At 38.1% G+C, this 17,897-nt stretch overlaps 1 protein-coding gene across 1 annotated transcript in view; it reads left to right on the forward strand.

The window, feature by feature from the left end:
- Positions 1–17,897, forward strand: part of mtus2a (microtubule associated tumor suppressor candidate 2a) — a 115,832-nt gene that overhangs the window by 96,443 nt on the left and 1,492 nt on the right. The window contains exons 6-11 of the mRNA XM_036595775.1: positions 5,679–5,777; positions 9,751–10,037; positions 14,532–14,598; positions 15,762–15,976; positions 16,969–17,074; positions 17,187–17,260. Of these exons, the coding sequence (XP_036451668.1) occupies positions 5,679–5,777; positions 9,751–10,037; positions 14,532–14,598; positions 15,762–15,976; positions 16,969–17,074; positions 17,187–17,260 (848 nt within the window). The remainder of the gene's footprint in view (positions 1–5,678; positions 5,778–9,750; positions 10,038–14,531; positions 14,599–15,761; positions 15,977–16,968; positions 17,075–17,186; positions 17,261–17,897) is intronic.

Here is a 17,897-nt window from a genome sequence, read left to right on the forward strand (position 1 = left end):
GCATCATGGAAAATGAAATTGTCCTGGCTTTTTTAACATTACAAGTTTGATGTAGCGTGTTCAAAGCATACTTACTTCCATTTGGTTTATATATATGAAAATGAAGATGACAAAATGGCCTGTTTTGAGTGCAGTTTTTTGTAATGTCACAACATTTAATCACATATTCCCTCCTATTCACTGCGCATAGCAGTTTAGCTCTTTCATATTTGTGTTATATGGAGTGTTTCTGCCTGTACTACTTTTTAAATGATTTACAATACAGTGCAGCCAATCAGAACAAAGATAATCTACATATGTCAGTTTATACAAGCAGTCTTAAACGCACAGTAACTTAAATTGCCTGTTTGATACTAAAGAACAAAGAGAGCTGGGAAAATAGTCATGTAAAAACAAATTATGACTTGTTTAATACTTAAACTAGACAAATTTCAGGAGATCTCAGGGAAAAAATAAGATATAAGAAAAATAAGATATAAGAAAAATGTAGGATTTCGCATTATAACAATATTATAAGACTGTTATTATATCTATTTCTAGATATTTTAGGTATATAAAGTGATCTTATCAAGTGAAATTACCTTACTGCACTGGCAAATAATTTTCCTTTCTCCAAGCATTATTTCTTGAAATAAAATGATCTGTCAATGCAATATGATATTTTTATTTGATAAAATTATGTAATACCTAGAAATAGGTTGAGTAATTTAATAATATTTTTATTTATCTCATAACGAGATGCATTAGATCTGTTGCCTACATTAAGATGTTTTCACTTGCCAGTACATCATTTTTTGCAGTGCACATGCAGACATTTTACATGCCTCTGATATTGTGATGCTTTTTTTTGGGGGGGGGTGCTATAGAAGGGGCAGGGCCTGGGAGTGTTGGAGTGGTTTGGAGCATGTACTGGAGGCTTGGGGTGGGGGAAGGGGCTTCAGGAGCTAGATGCTAGTGCAAATAAGATTGTGCCTGGGGGTCTTAGGTAATCTCTTGGGGGTCTGTATGTGGCTATCCGTTACATGTGGAGATGAGCTAGCAGTAATGAGGAGCTTTGGGACCCCAAAATGTCTGTGGGTGGGTGTGTATGTATGTATGTGTGTGTGCAAAAATTCAGAGACCTTTGCGAAGATACTCTTGTCTCTCTCTTGTTGGATAGGAGACATGCTTTAAATCTAGTTGAATTATTGTTATTCATTTTAAGCTGTTATTTCACTATGATAAATTACAGAATTCAGATGCACTCAGATGCACTGATGCATTGATAATAATCAATGTTAGAACTGATTGTTACCAGTTATCATTAGAGATGGAGTCAGCAGATGTCCAAAAAATGAATTAATCCAATTTAGTCCTATAACAAATTTAGCCACACATTCACATTTACTACTTTTACATGCACACAATAGAAATAAAAGCACAATAAAAAATAATACAATACCATAAAAAAACTTGCTATGTGAGTCAGCAAAGTGATCTAAATGGTTATATGTCCAAATCTGTCTCAGTCCAGCCAACATCAAGCTGAGCCACATTTTAAACAGACTAAGCGCACTAAAACCTTAGTTGTACTCAACAATCAAGCCATGCTGTTTACATGATTAAAGCTTAGTGCAGTTTTCTTTGGGTAATATTGAGCCTTTGATGTGCATGTAATAACATACAATAACTGTTTAAATTATCATATTTAGACTGTACAATTATACAGCACTCTTATTATGATAGCAGTGGCGTTCGAGGCACTGTGTTACACACGTCATCCAGTCTGAGCTGGATGAAGGCTCACTAGAAATTCTCTGAACCAGTGATGGCAAATATTATTCCAGTTTACTTTCTGGTGCACTTATTGGTCATGTGCTTGTGCCTGATGGCTGTATCCTCTTAGCCTTGTAACAGTAGCTTTGGGAGTGTATGAAGGTGAAATTCAATGGTGTATAGTGCTCCCTTAACATTTCTAAAGAACAAAATTGCAATTGACAGATGCTTATGGTTTCAGTATTGGTATAAAAAATGGTGATATTGCAGCACCTCTAGTCCTCCTGTTATTCTTAAATTTACTAACATCTTTTATCCTTGGGGTCAAGTTGACCCCAGAAAATTAAACCTGCAGGAAGTATCAAAGTTCTTGTGGGAATTATGTTTTCCCCTCCCCCATGTTGTGTGAACTATCAGTGGTTCTCGCACTACTACAGGTGTGGTTATGTTAAGTTAGGACCCTAAAGCAAAGAGAAGTTTTTTGAAGATTATAAAATTGCAATAATGTTACAGTAAAAAAGTTACAATAACTTTGTCATCCAAAACAACTGTGTGATTTTTTTTTTTCTTATGTTTTATACAGCTAAAATAGCCTTGGGTCAAAACTACCCCAAAGAACACTGATGCGTACTGGACACGGAATACATACCATCATTTAAATTTTATGTTTATCCAGTTGTCCCCATTAAATTAGGAAATAGATCATTAAATATGAAGCAAAAATGATATCGAAGATTTATTTAGAGACGTTAAACATTCAATGAGGTCAAAGATAGTAAGAGGGTTAGTTATGATATTTAGTAAGGTTCTCAACCCTGTCCTGCACTTTTCAGTGTTTTTCCTGCTCTTACACACCTACTTTGTCAATTACCTGATTAGTTGAATCGAGTGTAGGGGTAGTCCAGAAATAGGGTTGTGAACTGGTGGTGCAGTGGGTAGGCATGTTCTCCTCTCTGTGTCGGTTTCCTCCCATAGACCCAAAGACATGCAGTCAGGCCAATTGGACAGGCTAAATTGCCCCTAGGTGTGAATATGTGTGTGAATGTATACGTTTGTCTGTCTGCCCAGCGATGGACTGGCAACCTGTCCAGGGTGTGGCCCCTGCCGAATGACCGCTGGGATAGGCTCCAGCGCCCCCATGACCCAGAAGGATAAGCGGTTTAGAAAGTGTGTGTGTGTGTTTCTAAAAAGCTCCTGCAGTCACATTTGTGTATCCATTTTCTAAAAACAGTTCTGATGAAATGTTTGAATTATTTTGATATTTTTAATTTCATGATGCAGTGAATCATTTCCTAAATAACTGTAATCAAATCAAAGGTCAGAGATTTCCAGCCCTGATGTTCACAATTCGAGGAGATTAAAAATGAGGGGCACATGACGTTAATCGATTCAGTGCCTTTAGTGAGTGGCGCCCGATGCGGTTGCCTTGCCTCAGGGACACTCTGCAGGTGAGCTGCACTCTGCGATCAGTGTAACGAGCATGGACGGGGTGATGCAATAGAGTGCAGCTGTGTGTGTGTCAGCATCGCAGCACGCTGTTCCAGCCAGGCTGGGGAGTGAAAGGACCATGCCACCGCCTCATTTAGTGCCTGACTGCACCTTATTGAAATCGATTTACAGACTGCTGAGCCAGGGGCACCACAGCAAAGTGGAGAGAGATTGAGAAAGAGAGAGCACAGAGAGAGTGTCTTTTTGGGTTTCGATATAAATTACGGAGATGGAGGTACCTACCCAATCTGTGCATTGTCATCCCACCCAAAAAATGAAAAAAGCGTGTTTGCATAAATTGGGCTCAGGAATATGTTAGGGACATGCATGCAAGCTACATCAACACTACTACACACAATATTTCACAGCATTACTCCTTTCGTTAGTTCTTTGGACACCTAGATTTCAGTGTTTGCCATAGACCAGTACTTATTGGCTTCATTTAGACTGCAGAGAATGCAAGTAAATGCTTCCATGAGTGCCTCTATACTTGAGAAGAAAATGCAAAAAACTGCTTTCCCACATCCTATGGCAGCATATTTATCAACATGACAGTTTGCACGGAATTGATGTCACCCAGGGTTATTTCTAGGGGTGGGAAACTCTGCAGACCTCATGAAACAATAATGTCATGATTAGGGAGGTGCAGTATGACATAATATCATCATTTATTGTGATAAAATTTTTAATTATGATGCACGACATGCTTTTCTGAGAATATTGTGGATATTATCAGGACTTAAGCACTGAACAACTGCATGTTTTATTATAAAGAAAGCATATTTAGTCTTGTTTAATTGGGTTTAGTGCAATGCCATATGTGAAATGTTGAATGATAACCAGTTTTTGATGGCAGTTTTTAAATGTGATATCACATTTTGTCTCTTTCAGAACATTGTGATACGTACTTGGTATCATAAAAGTTTTATGTAAGACATATTGTAGTGTATAATTTTTTTTCTATATTGCTTAACCCTAATCATGATACTTGAGCCACAATATGAGTCAAATAGATCTGCAATATGATATATTGCAGTATATTGTGATTTATTATTATTTGACTGCAGATTCTGTCTCCAAAAGAAAACTGTTTTATCTACTAAAGTTTACACTTTGTTCATCTCACTTCAGTCATTTTAATTGGAGCTAAACAGAACTGTGAAATAGACAAATCAACATTCAAAAAACCTTGTCCTTAAATGTACATATTTAGCAGATTCTTTTATCCAGAACAATTTGCAATGGTAATGAATGCAACACTAGAAGTCTCAGGCAGAAGCTCTTGTTGATATATCATATTAATGTTTCTGATTCCCATTGAAATTCTGTGTGATGAATGGTAGAATCAAACCCCTTATCTCCTTGTGCTTGGTGAGCTGGCAATCCACTACACCAACTATTTGATAATAACCTCCCTAACAGAAGCCTTGGTCTCACTAGAATGTAAGATAAGATAGAAATGCACTCTGGTAATCTATTAGTCCAACAGTGGGCTTAATACATGTAAAAAGTTTAAGAAATAAATAATAAAATACAATATCAACAGTTGGGCCTCTTGCCTTGCGTGCATTCATTCATTTTGAAACCAAAATATCATGTCATTTCTGCGGTTTACTTTTTTGCAGATAGAAGCCACCATAATCTTTGCATCAAGGAGCACGCAGTCCATAAAAAGTAGTGAAATTATGCATTTAGACACAGCTAAAATCACAGAGATATAACAACTACATTACACTGTTAGAAAAAACAGTACTATCTGGGTAAATCTTAGTCCCCCAAGGTACAAATAATGTAAGTGTACCCTACAACATGGTCCTCAAGGTCCATTTGTTGACTTTAAATTCGTTTTAAAGGTACACTACATTTTAAAGGGGCATATTTATACCTTTTCATAACACCGTTCGTACCGAAAAAGTTCAGTCCCTGAATGTGTACTGCACCTCCCTATGTAGAATTAACCCCATCCATACAGAACTTAATAGTATTGGGGCACAGTTGGAATTGGCCAATATTCACTCTTAATACACAAAAGGAAATTGACCAATTTATTTTTATTTCAGCAGATCTGTATTATGATTTGAGGTTTATAATGCAAGCCAACCAAGTGCATGTACACTACATTTGAATTGTCTGTAGGCACATTTGTGGATGTATTAGGATAGGTACATAATGCAAGTACACAAGCTCAAATGATGATGTCCAGCTAATACATTACAAACGCACAGTAATTCTGTACAAACTCAGCATGTGTTACTGTTATTGTGGCCATTAAATTCCTCAATATTCAAGGGACCAACAGAGAAAAAAATCAAAACAGAATCTACTGTTATTCCAACAGTCACAACAGCTGAACATGTGGGCAGTAAGGGAAAGTGAGCTGTTTTATTGTTTGGTGCACCCCTACTTAATACTGTATCTCTGCTCATCCTAATTAGGCTCTCGCAAGGAGTTCCAGAAGACATCCGATGGTTCTCGTTCCGCACAGTCCTCCCCAAAACGGCTGGCTGTTGTGTCACCCAAACCCCAGTCACCAGGTAAGAACCCCGGTCAAACATTTCTCGCACATCTCCACAGCCTACATCCAGTACTCTGCTCAGGATCTGTCTACAGGGTTAATAATAACAACGTTGCAACAGCCTTCAGAGATTCCGAATTCATTTTACAACTTTGGCCTCAGACAGACAGACAGACACGGAGGGAGACCAAGAGAAATTGAGGTGCAGCAGCAGCTTAAGAGCTTCATAGTCATTCCATTCACACAGTTAAACCACACAGGGGTTCAAGTCAGCTGTCAAGTCGATCTAAATGGATCTCAGTATTCTACCCACAATCCTTTATGTCTGAACCAACCACGCATCCCCCCAGCTTCAGTCTTCATTTCATTCTTATTCGATTTTTAGACTGAAAAATAACTACTAATTAACTGTGCAATTTACAAAATGCACTTCAGGACATCATGTTTACCCTTTAGAGTTAATAACACTAAACTATTCAAGCTGTTTTTAATAAAAAACAAATCCCTTCAAACCTCTGTGGGGACGTCCCAAGTGAGCTGTGTTCATTCACCTGACCTGTAGATGAACCGATAAGAACCATCCCTCTCTCTCTCTCTCTCTCTCTCTCTCCCATCAGAGTAGCCTCTCTTCTAAGAGCAAATATAAGCTTCCATATAAGCTTCTATCTGTCACAACATTGTCACTGTTGAGTGGCGAGAAAAATTGCCCTTCCATTAGACCTGCATTACCACAGACAACATAAACCCCTTTCTTTTTTTCCCTTGTTGTCATAGAGATGACTTTGTGACTGCCGGGCAAACCACTCTGGCGGTATAGGTATATATGTACCATATATATGTGCGAGCAAATGCACGTGAGTGTGCGTTAGAGTTGAAATACATGAGCTTCTGGCAGCACTTGGCTTTAAGTCATTGTGATTTATTCTTCTTACTGTAATCTGTGTTAGTTTAACATAGAAGCTTGTTCATCAATCAATATGACACTAATAGATTTATGTAATTGGCAGTCGATGCTGGTTATAGCTGTTAAGTGAATGAATGCTGAGGTCCAGTCATAGCTGTACAGTGAGCAGTGGCTGCTGGCCAGCAAGCGGACACAGGATTGTGAATTAGAATATTGGAACAAGTGCAGTCCTCTGTCACAGCCAATTAACCTATCCATGCTCCGCCCACAAATGCATTCTTTTGTAGCTACTGTTGCGATGTTGGACGAGCTTTATAGAAAGGTGGCACAAATCCATTTAGATCCCAAAGAAAAATTGTAGCACACAACTCCAGATTCCAGTTTGAAATGTTACTTGGTCTCCCAAGTGAAGCAACTGTCTAAACATTGGCCCTGTTGTGAGGGGATCATGAGTTTGGTCCCTGATGATGCCACAGCTATCCATGGCCTGGAGTCAAAGAGAGCATAATTGGCCCTGTGGATTGGTAAAACTGCCCTCCCTTTCCCCATTGCTCTGTGTGATGCTTGCCAGTGTCTGTTAGCTGATGTAACAGAATTGATAGTGTTCTCCTCCACATTTTACGTGTCTTGGAGGAAGCATTTGCCAACTTTCATTGTCCCAGCTAGGTAGCATCATGAGATAGGGGGAGACCGAGCTAGCAGGTAGAATAGGGCGCAGCTAAATTAGGAAAAATACAGAGTTAAAAAAAAATATTGTGGGTCAGAAACTCAGCAGTAACCATGCTATGAGATGCAAAATATGCGACATGGTAATTAAATCCTATTTATACAGACACCATGGCGGTGATCAGTGCACCATCCTCTGCTTACTGCTGTGGTATTTTTATGTACTTAGTAGAAGCCAGTAAACATCTACATGTTGATGAGCTAATGCTTATTAATGACCAACACTCAGTGTTTGCCAAAGCATGCTATGTCAAAGAAAACCAAAAAATCAGACCTATGAATTCTATGAAACGAAGTAGAAGTAGCCTAGGGTAAAATTAAACAAAACAAAAACTTCTATCTACCATTAAAGCAATGTTGAGGAAAAAAATGAAGGAACAACCTTCCTCTTCATGTACTCCCACAACTGCAGTTTGTCATGCTCAGTCCAAACATATTAACCTGTGCCTTTTAGATATATTAGTTTCTCAGCAGAGTGGGCTGAATTGCATAATTTGTTGATGATTTGCATGTGTGACTAAACAGGTTTGAAAACAGTCCTCTGACCTAAACCACATAGAACACCTGTGAGATGAGCTGAAGAGGAGAGTCCACAGTGTGGACCTCAGAATCTGAAGGTTCTGGAGAGGTTCTGTATGGAGGAACGGTCTCAGATCCTTTGCCATGTGTTCTTCAGTCTCATTAAGGATTATAGGAGAAGACTCTAGAGCTGTTATCTTTGCAAAAGGAGGCTGCATAAAGTATTAAAATGAAGAGGTGGCAATAATTGTGGCACATACAGATTTGAGGAAAATATTTATTTCCTAATAAGGAAATTTAGGTTTATTTAGATTAGTTTAGTTACATTTTTGTAATATTTTGAATGAAAGATCAAATGGATTAGCCATAAAGGTTGTTTTTTACAGCCTGTTTTGCTTGTGTTTAACAGGGGTGCCAGTATTTGTGGAAGGCACTGTATTTCCATGCTTATGAAGTACTTTGGGCTTTATGTTCAGCAGAAAATGAATTTTTATTCTTTCCACCTGCTTGCTTGCTGCATTTTTTACCACCTTTGTATTTCAGGCACTGTCCTCAACTAGTCAGCTGCTGCCCACAGCACCAACTAGCTTCAACTAGTGGATTTATTAATCCAGATCTGGAGGGCTGGTGTCCACTTCCCTGCTCGAGCACCAGGTTTAGTGAGTGTGTTATGAATAGAAGAGCTACCAAACTGTGCTGGACACTGGCCCTTGTGCATTCCTGGCCTGGTCTGTGTAACCCCTACGCCTCACCAGAGCACAGCTCCATGAAGCACAGTGATGTATGGTGTGGCATTTAGGATCAGTGGGGTGCTGACACACGTTTGACTGTCGCTATAGGGGTGTGCATATTCTCTGTTGGAGCAGGACCTGACTGCCTTTTGCTATGACACACAGAAGGGTAACTTCAACATCTGCCATGTCCCCAGCTGCCTCACTAATGAGCCTTTTTTTCAGAACAATCTCTAAGTGGCCGATTTGCTGCTCATCTTTTACAAACAAATTGTCAGCATGCTTAACTCTGAGTACCTTGAGTTAACAGGCACCATAATGAGTGATTAGCTGCTGTTGTGTGTCATTAACATATACAGACATGTCTTCCCTCTGAGGTTTATTTGTACAGTGATGAAAGCAATGGATCATCCTAGCATCACATTCAACTTAATGAAGATAATGTGTCAATCTGACCCCATCAGGTGCTCAGAGACCAACTTGATTTGGGTCCATGTTTTTTATTTTTCCACCTGAAGTACACTTGTGTTTGTGTAGGTGTATAGACCAAAATCAGCCATAATTCATTTGTAAATGACCATTTCTTATGTCTTGTTTACCGCTCAGAATAAAAGAGATATATATGTAAATGACCTCTGTTCTAATAGGTTTCCTTGCCCGAATGGAAAAAAAATACATATAGTATTTTATACATTTCAGATACATTGTTTCATTTTAAATTGCATCCCAAAAACTAAAGTCAAACATTCCTAATATGTATGATAAATGCATTTATTTGGTTTCCATTGGTGTGCCTTGTTCAAAAATCAGTCCAAGCTGAAATGTGCAGTAACAACACTTCTTACAACCTCAGCATAAATGGCTGAGCTGAACATCATTATGGGCAGTCATATGTAATATGTCATATGTAAAATAAATATGTATTCATGACTGTGACATCACACACATTTTTGTTTCAGTTTAACTTTGGAACTTTGGACTGAATGGAAATTTTAACCATTAATGTTTACATAGTATATCAAACTCTTATTTCAACAAAGCAGAAACTCTGTTTTTATACAGTATGGACCATGCAACTTTAATAATTAACAATGCTGGGCTCTTGTCTCCAGTCCTGCAGAGGCAGAGGGCAGCAGCTGCAGCAGCACGGGTCCCCGGGGGGCCGGGTGTGCCAGTTTTGGGACGCAGCAGTTCCCCAGGCTTGGACAAGAGGAAAGAGGAGGCGCAGAGGAGAGAGAAGGAGCGAGAGGAGCAGGAAAGGAGAGAAGAGGAAGTGCTGCGGCTGCAGGCTCACTGCGAGGAGCAGGCTGGACAGCTGCAGGCTCTACGGGCTGAGCTGAGGAGAAGCACACTGGGCCTGGACGCCTTTGCTGTCTGTACCCAGCACTTCTGCTTGAAGGTACTTACAGTACAGTCAGTGCTGCTCTCAGTGTGCTGCTTTAGACCACCAGCTATTTAACATTCCTGATGTCCCACCCACTCAGCCCGCTATTCAGCACATCCAATAGGCACTTTGTTAAATAAGGCATCTTTGGCCTTCAGCAGAAAAAATGCACAGGGCATTTTGGTGCCCATGATAAATGCTTGTTTTCCAGTTTTCCAGCATCTCTTTATCTCTTAATATTAAACAGGCTGTTCTGATTCCTGTACCTTTACAACTGATGCATATGTAAATGATCTCTGTTCTGATTGGTTGTCGTGAATTGTACCTCATTAAAACAGCAGATTGGACTGAAACACTCTATATTATAACTTACAAACTATAATAACTATAACCTATAACTTCAAAGTAACAGAATAAACTTTGTACGCTAAATAGGTGGGTAAAGTTAAAGTCATAAGTTTACATACACCTTAGCCACATTCATTTAAACTCATTTAAACTCATAAATTCCTGACATTTAATCCTAGTACACATTCCCTCTTAGTTCAGTCACTACTATATTTTAAGAATGTGAAATGTCAGAATAATATTAGAGACAGTGCTCTATTTCAGTTTTTATTTTTTTTCATCACATTTCCAGTGGCTCAGAAGTTTACATACACAGGCTTAGTATTTGGTAACGTTGCCTTTAAATTGTTTAACTTGGATCAAACGTTTTGGGTAGCCTTTCACAAACTTGTTACAATAAGCTGCTGAAATTTTGGTCCGTTCCTCCTGACAGAACTTGTGTAACTGAGTCAGGTTTGTAGGCTTCCTTGCTTGCGCATACTTTTTCAGTTCTGCCCATAAATTTTCCATGGGATTGAGGTCAGCACTTTGTGATGGCCACTCCATTGCCTTCACTTTGTTGTCCTGAAGCCATTTTGCCACAACTTTAGAAGTATGTTTGGGGGCACTGTCCATTTGGAAAACCCATTTACGCCCAAGCTTTAGCTTTTAACAAAGTCGTTTGCTGTTGTTCTTGGATTGATTTGTATTTTTCATCGAAGTCAGAGCACATCTCCGTTTTGAATGGTACAATGGCTGCATGGTCCCATGGTGTTCAAACTTGCATATTATTGTTTGAATAGATAAACATGGTGCCTTTATGCATTTGGAAATTGCTCCCAAGGATAAACCAGACTTGTGGAGGTCCACAATTCTTTTTCTGAAGCCTTGGCTGATTTCTTTTGATTTTCCCATGATGTCAAGCAAAGTGGCAAGTAGGCTCTGAAAGTAGGCCTTCAAACACTGCCACATGTTCACCTTCTGTTAACTCAAATGATGTCAATTAGCCTATCAGAAGCTTCTAAAGCCATGATATCATTTTCTGGAATTTTCAAGCTATTTAAAAGCACATTCAACTTGGTGTATGTAAACTTCTGATCCACTGGAATTTTAATATGGTGAATTGTCAGTGAAATAGTCTGTTTGTAAACATTTGTTGGAAAAATTGCTTGTGTCATGTATAAGGTAGATATCCTAAACAACTTGCTAAAGCTATAGTTTGTTGACACAGAATCAGCGGAGGAGATAAATATAAGTTTTAACGACTTTAACGTAAGTGTATTTAAACTTATGACATTAACAGTATATGTAAATGTGTTGGTTTTCGTGACATCATCACAAAAATAATAAATTCAAAACGGGCTGTTTTTGAAGCTTAGTTGACGTAATTGGACCTAATGGACTAGAGAGTTAATAATATGTTTTTAATCTTTAACAGTGTCTGTGTATTGCAAGTTTTAATTCCAATAAGTGGGTAAAGAGATTTCCATAATATGGATCCTTAAAGTAAAATAAAAGAAAGAAAAATAAGTTAAATTAACCTGAAATGTACCACTGCAACACATTTATTTTCTGTGACTAAAGTTACTAGAGATACTTTTGAACCCAGAAATTTAGAGTTTTTCTGAGAGTGTAAAAATATTCAACGTCATTGACTCTGAAACAAAATGTTCCATAATACTGTATTCACAAATGCAGCAGTTCTGCTACGCCACTGCACTTTTTAGCTACTTTGTCAGCAGCCAAACAGTGACTGTGCATTAAAAAGCATAGCTTCATAAACAGCAATGGTTACTTTCCCCTTTGGGGGCTAGAGCAGAACACAGAGGCTACTGATTGTATTAAACTCTCTCACATCAAAATATGTATAGGGTGCACTTTTCAAAGTTGAGACCATACATCTCTGGGATGGAAAAGATGAGGCAGCTGTGGTTCTAGTGCTCAAGATTCAGATTTGCTTCATTCAGATTCAATCATTTGCTGAAATGCCTGTCCATGTAAGAATGCGGCTGAAACAGAAAATAACAGGGTTTATGTGTATTCCAGGAAATGTTGTTATTACACTTCAACTCTGTATTTGTTTTTTGGGTCAGGCTTGGACCACTGAAGCTGCACATGGGCTGCAACAGCAGTAGAGGCACAGTGCTCTCTGGTGTTCACAAGTGGAAGTGTAATTTAACTAACTTATTTCATCTACTGCCATAAACATGTCAGTTGATAAAATGACATTTTTACATCATTTGAAAATACCAACTGCAGTTTACATTGTCACAGTTTTATAATGAACGAACCTGTAAAAATGGTCCTATATAAATTAAAATTAAAAGGCTTACTTATTGCATGTAGGAAAGTATGTTTATCAAACCTTATAAACCTCAGTTCCTGAAAGGTTGGGATGATAAGTGAAATGCTAATAAAAACAGAAAGTAGTGATTAGTAAATTCAGTTTGACATGTATTAAATTGAAAAGAGTAATAAAACACAATATTTGACACTTCACCTTGTAGACATAATGATAACTTATTATTAACAATTTTTTTTTACAAATATACGCTCATTCCAAATTTGACGCTTGCAACATTTTCCAAAAAAGTTGGGACAGTAGCACGTTTGCAAGTATTTTACATCACTTTTCCTTTTATCAACACTTAATCGTTTGGAGACACTAATTGATCTAGTTTGGAAAGTATATTTTTGCCATACCCTTGTTATAGAAGTCTTTAGCTGCCAACCATTCAGGGCCTTTGTTGTTGTATTCTGAGCTTCATAATGCACTGCACATTTTCCATGGGAGACACATCTGGACTACAGGGAGGTCACTTTAGCACCTGCAATCTCTGATTATGCAGCCATGCTCTTGTAACATGCAGAATGTGGCTTAGTGTTGTGATGTTTAAATAAACATGGATGTCCCTGAAAAAGACGTCATCTAGAAGGCAGCAAATGTTTATATATATTTTTGTGTTAATGGTGCCTTCATAGATATGGAAGTTACCCATGGGTTTTGCAGGCATCAATTTCAGATTGAGCTTATATTCACAAAAAATTATGAAGCTGATAAAGTAAAACATGAAAAATCTTGCCTTTGTACTTTTTTGTTTAAATACAGGTTAAAGCAGACAAATCACTGCTTAGTCTTTGTTTACATTTCACACACTGTCCCAACTTTTTTGATAAAGACAAAGTATTAATTAATAAGTAATATTTAAAATAGATTCATTAATAAATAAGTTATAAATATTGTTAAGTTTCAGTTCTTTTTAATTATATTATTGTACTGTTGTACAAACTAATATATCATTACTATCAAAAGTTGTACTTTGGCTATTTTGACTATTTAATGTATTCCCAAAAGATATATTGTTTGGTAAAATCTGGCCCATGGACTGCAGATTCAATTGTGAGTGAGTAAACACAGTGTATTTACTGCAGCACAGAGAAATCAGCAGGTAAAAAAACTATAAATAAATAAATACATTTCTTTAGTTTTTGCTTAGGCTTCTCTTTTTTATATTCATAGCTTTTTGTTTTTTCGTTGGCCCTGTTTTGGCCTTTTTGTGGTCGTAAAGCATAGAATATACCTGCACTCACATAGCACATAGATAACGTCTTCAGACAAAAGCGGTCTGTTGGTGGCTGAGTAGTTCTTCTTGAAAACCCTGTTTGTCCAGCTGCCACAGGCACCCTGCAGAATGTACCATGTCATCCAAATACAGTAAAATGTGCTTTATTGTTGTCTGTGAGAGAGAAATGTAACTGTATGTGGAAACAGTTTGTGGAACAGTTGTGAAAACATGGGCTCTGCTTTTCTATTAGTATGGAGCGGCAAGTATTTAATCTTCAGCCATATATATCAGTGTGGATCAGTCTCTGCTTAGGGGAGGATCTGTGTGCCTCTTTCTCGTCACATTATCTACCCATCACTCTCTTCTTTTCTCTCGCACTCTTCCCTTCTGAATGTCAATCCTATTAGCCTTGTTTAGCCATTCAGTAATAGAGAAATAAGTGGTAAATATAGTTTGGGCCAGTGTCCAGCTTGGAGTATGGGCCAGTGTCATTGTAGGCCCTGCTGCTGTTGCACAAGCTGTGAGGATAATAGCACGGTAATAATGTGCTGGACACTGGGTTGGGGTGTTGTCCTGTGTAAGGAGATGAACAATTTTGTGTTTGTTTGTATTTCAGAGTGAAAATGCCAAGCAAAAGGAGAAAGACTTGTCTTTGGAGCTCAGCCGGATTCGAGAGGAAGTGGGTAAGTTCTGCTTTTTTCTATCAGTTTGTCTGAGCACTACAAATAGAATAAGTCTTCTATCAGTTTGTCTGAGCACTACAAATAGAATAAGTCTGAGCACTAAGTTAGAATAAGTAAATAGAATAAGAAACAAAAAGTTTTATTCTAATAGGTAAAAATAATAAAGAGGGTCTTTAGCCTGTTAGCGCTAGCTTGAAGTCAATGTGAGTGGAAAACTGTAATGCTTTTTTTCTGTGCCGTTACCTATTTCCAAATTAAACAAGGTATTAGGGAAGGTCTCTGAGCTAGTGGAGCTTTTTTGAATGATGATACAGTACTGTGAAAAAGTCAGAGCCCATACTTCATTTATTTGAATCTGGGTCTTAATGGCCTTTAAGCTTCACTTTTGCTTCAGATCTAAAAAAAATCCACAGGTGTTTCTGTCCATCCTTCCACTGAGAGAAGACAGCTCAGTGCAATGGGTCTGAAAGGATGAATAGCTGTCAAGACGTTGCTACTGAGAAAAGGAAACAGACAAAAAAGAAAAAAATTGGCAAATCAAACAAAGAAGCTGCTGGTATCTTGGAGCAATGGACTGACCACCTGAGAGTCCAGACATCAAATCACTGAATGTGTTTGGGATTACTTGGATCATGAAAAGCTGAAAATGCAACCAACTTCCAAGACTGAACCTTAAATGTATGAAAGAATATCCCTACGGATTTGAAAAACTCAAAGCAAGTCTTTATTCTGACATTAAAAAATGAATAACTTGTGTTTGATGGTCAGTTTGACTGGAAATTAAATAAATGAATGGTCTCTGACTTTTAGACAGCGCTGTAGTTTGGGGTGGTGGGGGAGGTAAAAAATACTATTACTGGTTAATATTATTTTCCCCTGCTTGGTGATGCATGGAGATGTAATCAGAAGAAAAAAAATTAGAGGCAACTAAAAGCCATTTTGATGGAAGATTAACAGAAAACAAGTTTTTGTCTTTGAAATGATTTTAAATGATAAATCATGCTCAGTGTGAGCATAAACAGTTAACACGGTAAAAAATATGAGGTTGACCTGAACAGAACAAAACCTCTGTAAGTCTCTCCTGTAAGAGCATTTACTAAATGCCATAAATGTAAGCATATCTGAGAGCTGAGTCTCTGCTGTCTGCACCTCCTGGTGGTCAGACTGCACAGCTGCGCGCTGGAAGCAGTTGCAGCAGGAGAAGGCCGAGCTGGAGAAGAGTTTTGAGCAGAAGCTGAAGGAGCTCCAAGAGCAGCAGGAGTGTGAGCTGGCAGCTCTGGAGGAGGAGCTCAGGACCCGCCACGCCTCCGACACAGACCACCTGAAAGCCGAGCACCAATCACAGGTGGAGGAACTACGAACCCAGCAACAGGAGCAGGTGCGTTTTTCATCTTATCACAATCACTAATTCGTATCACTTCTCACCAATTGTTCAATAAAGGCTCACTAGGTAGAGCAGCAGTTGTCAATACAGTCTTACCAGTTTACATAAAGTCTCACTAGTTAAGTACCTCTTTTCAGTAAAGTTTGACCAGTAAGAGCCCGAGTGTCAGGCACAAGGCTCGTAGGCCAACTCAGGTCATTGAAAAGTCCTATTCTGCCCACAAAATTATTTTAATTTTCTTAGTAGCCCATTTCACCCTGAGATGCACTACAGTCCCCAACTTGCACTAAAACATAGTGTGCGTTCTGACCCCCTTCCCCCAGCAACAATCTATGGGCAAGTGGTTACACAAAAAGAAAAGACTACCTAAAAAAATTTTTTTTATTTAGAATTATTTTTAAATAAGTATTCAGTGCCTATTTTGCTGTTGCAGTTTTGGTATATTAAAAAAAAAAAAAACAATGGCCTCTTCGCGTCATTGCAAAATGTCAAATAAAAACAAAATAAAAACAGCTGGCCCATGGATTTGCTTAGATTTTTTAATATGGCCCCTTTAGTGGTCAAGTTTGACACGCCTGAGTTAGAGAACCAGTTTTCAATAAAGTCACAGTAGCAAGAATACCAGCTTACAATACATTCTAACCAGTTAAATCACTACTTTTCAATAAAGTCTTACCAGTTAAACCACTACTATTCAATGAAGTCTCACCAGTTAAACCACCACGTATCAATAAATTCTCACTGATTAAAACACCTGTTTTCAATAAAGTCTCACTACTAAGAGGACCACTTTACATTACAGTCTCACCAGTTAAACCACCAATTTCCAATAAAGTCTTGCAATTTACATGTTTCAATAAAGAATCATGGGAAACCTGAGCTTTAACTGGTGAGAGGCCTCATCTACAGATGTTAACATGGTATCTCAAAGGTCTGCCAATTTAAAGTATTAAATGATCATCTCCAACATCTGTTTCTATATGCAGATTGAGGAGTTAACAGCTCAACATGAGTCTTCTTTAGAAGACCTGAGGACAATGCACAACATCACCATGGCAACCTTGCAGGAGGAGCATGCCAGGACCATGAGAGGTGTGTGAACTGCTGTTCCACTAGTTGCAGGGTGCAGGTGTTGTGTATTGCAGTGTAGTTCTGCACAAGATGATTGTTCTCATCTCTTGCTTGTGTTGCATCCTGTTCTTAGACCTGAGAAAAGCTCATGAGCAGCAGAAAGCTACACTAGAGGATGACTTTGAGAAGCACAGACTCTCCCTTCAGGTAAGGTCAAAGGTCTTTTTTTCAGTGACATGCCAACATGACATGAAAACAAAGAAGGGAGGCCAGGTTGCACTATTTGACAGTATTGTATGGGGTAAAATAATTGCATTACTGTAATGCTTACTTTGTACTATGCACCCTTAACACCTTACAATCGTATGCAAACATTTTAACACCCCTTATCAAATTACAAGTTTTGTTGATAAAACGTAAAATAAAAATGTGCCGTGACTTTTACACAATCACTCTTAACTTTTAGTGAAAGTTTTTATTGGAGATTTTATTCTAAGTAATTTCTTTTGGTCCGTTCATCATGAAATTTTCATACAATACAACATTTTTTGAACAGCAGTTATATAATATATGCAGTTATTCCAATAAATTGTCACTACGGAAAGTGATGGCTCAGTATATCTAGTTTTATTCCACTCTCAGTAAATGCTGCTGACAGGGCAACGTGAAAAGAAAACAACAGAAAGCATAATAGTTTTATTAAACTGTTTATTAAACTGTTTATTAAACATGTAATAGGCAGTAAATTAATGAATTATAGAAATGACAGTTTGTTGCAGGCCTACAAACTGTAGGCCTGCATTAAAGTCAAAGTATTTATTAAAGTTTTATTAAAGTCAAAGTA

The sequence above is a fragment of the Colossoma macropomum genome, unplaced genomic scaffold (genome assembly GCF_904425465.1).
Source record: "Colossoma macropomum unplaced genomic scaffold, Colossoma_macropomum, whole genome shotgun sequence".
NCBI lineage: Eukaryota > Metazoa > Chordata > Actinopteri > Characiformes > Serrasalmidae > Colossoma > Colossoma macropomum.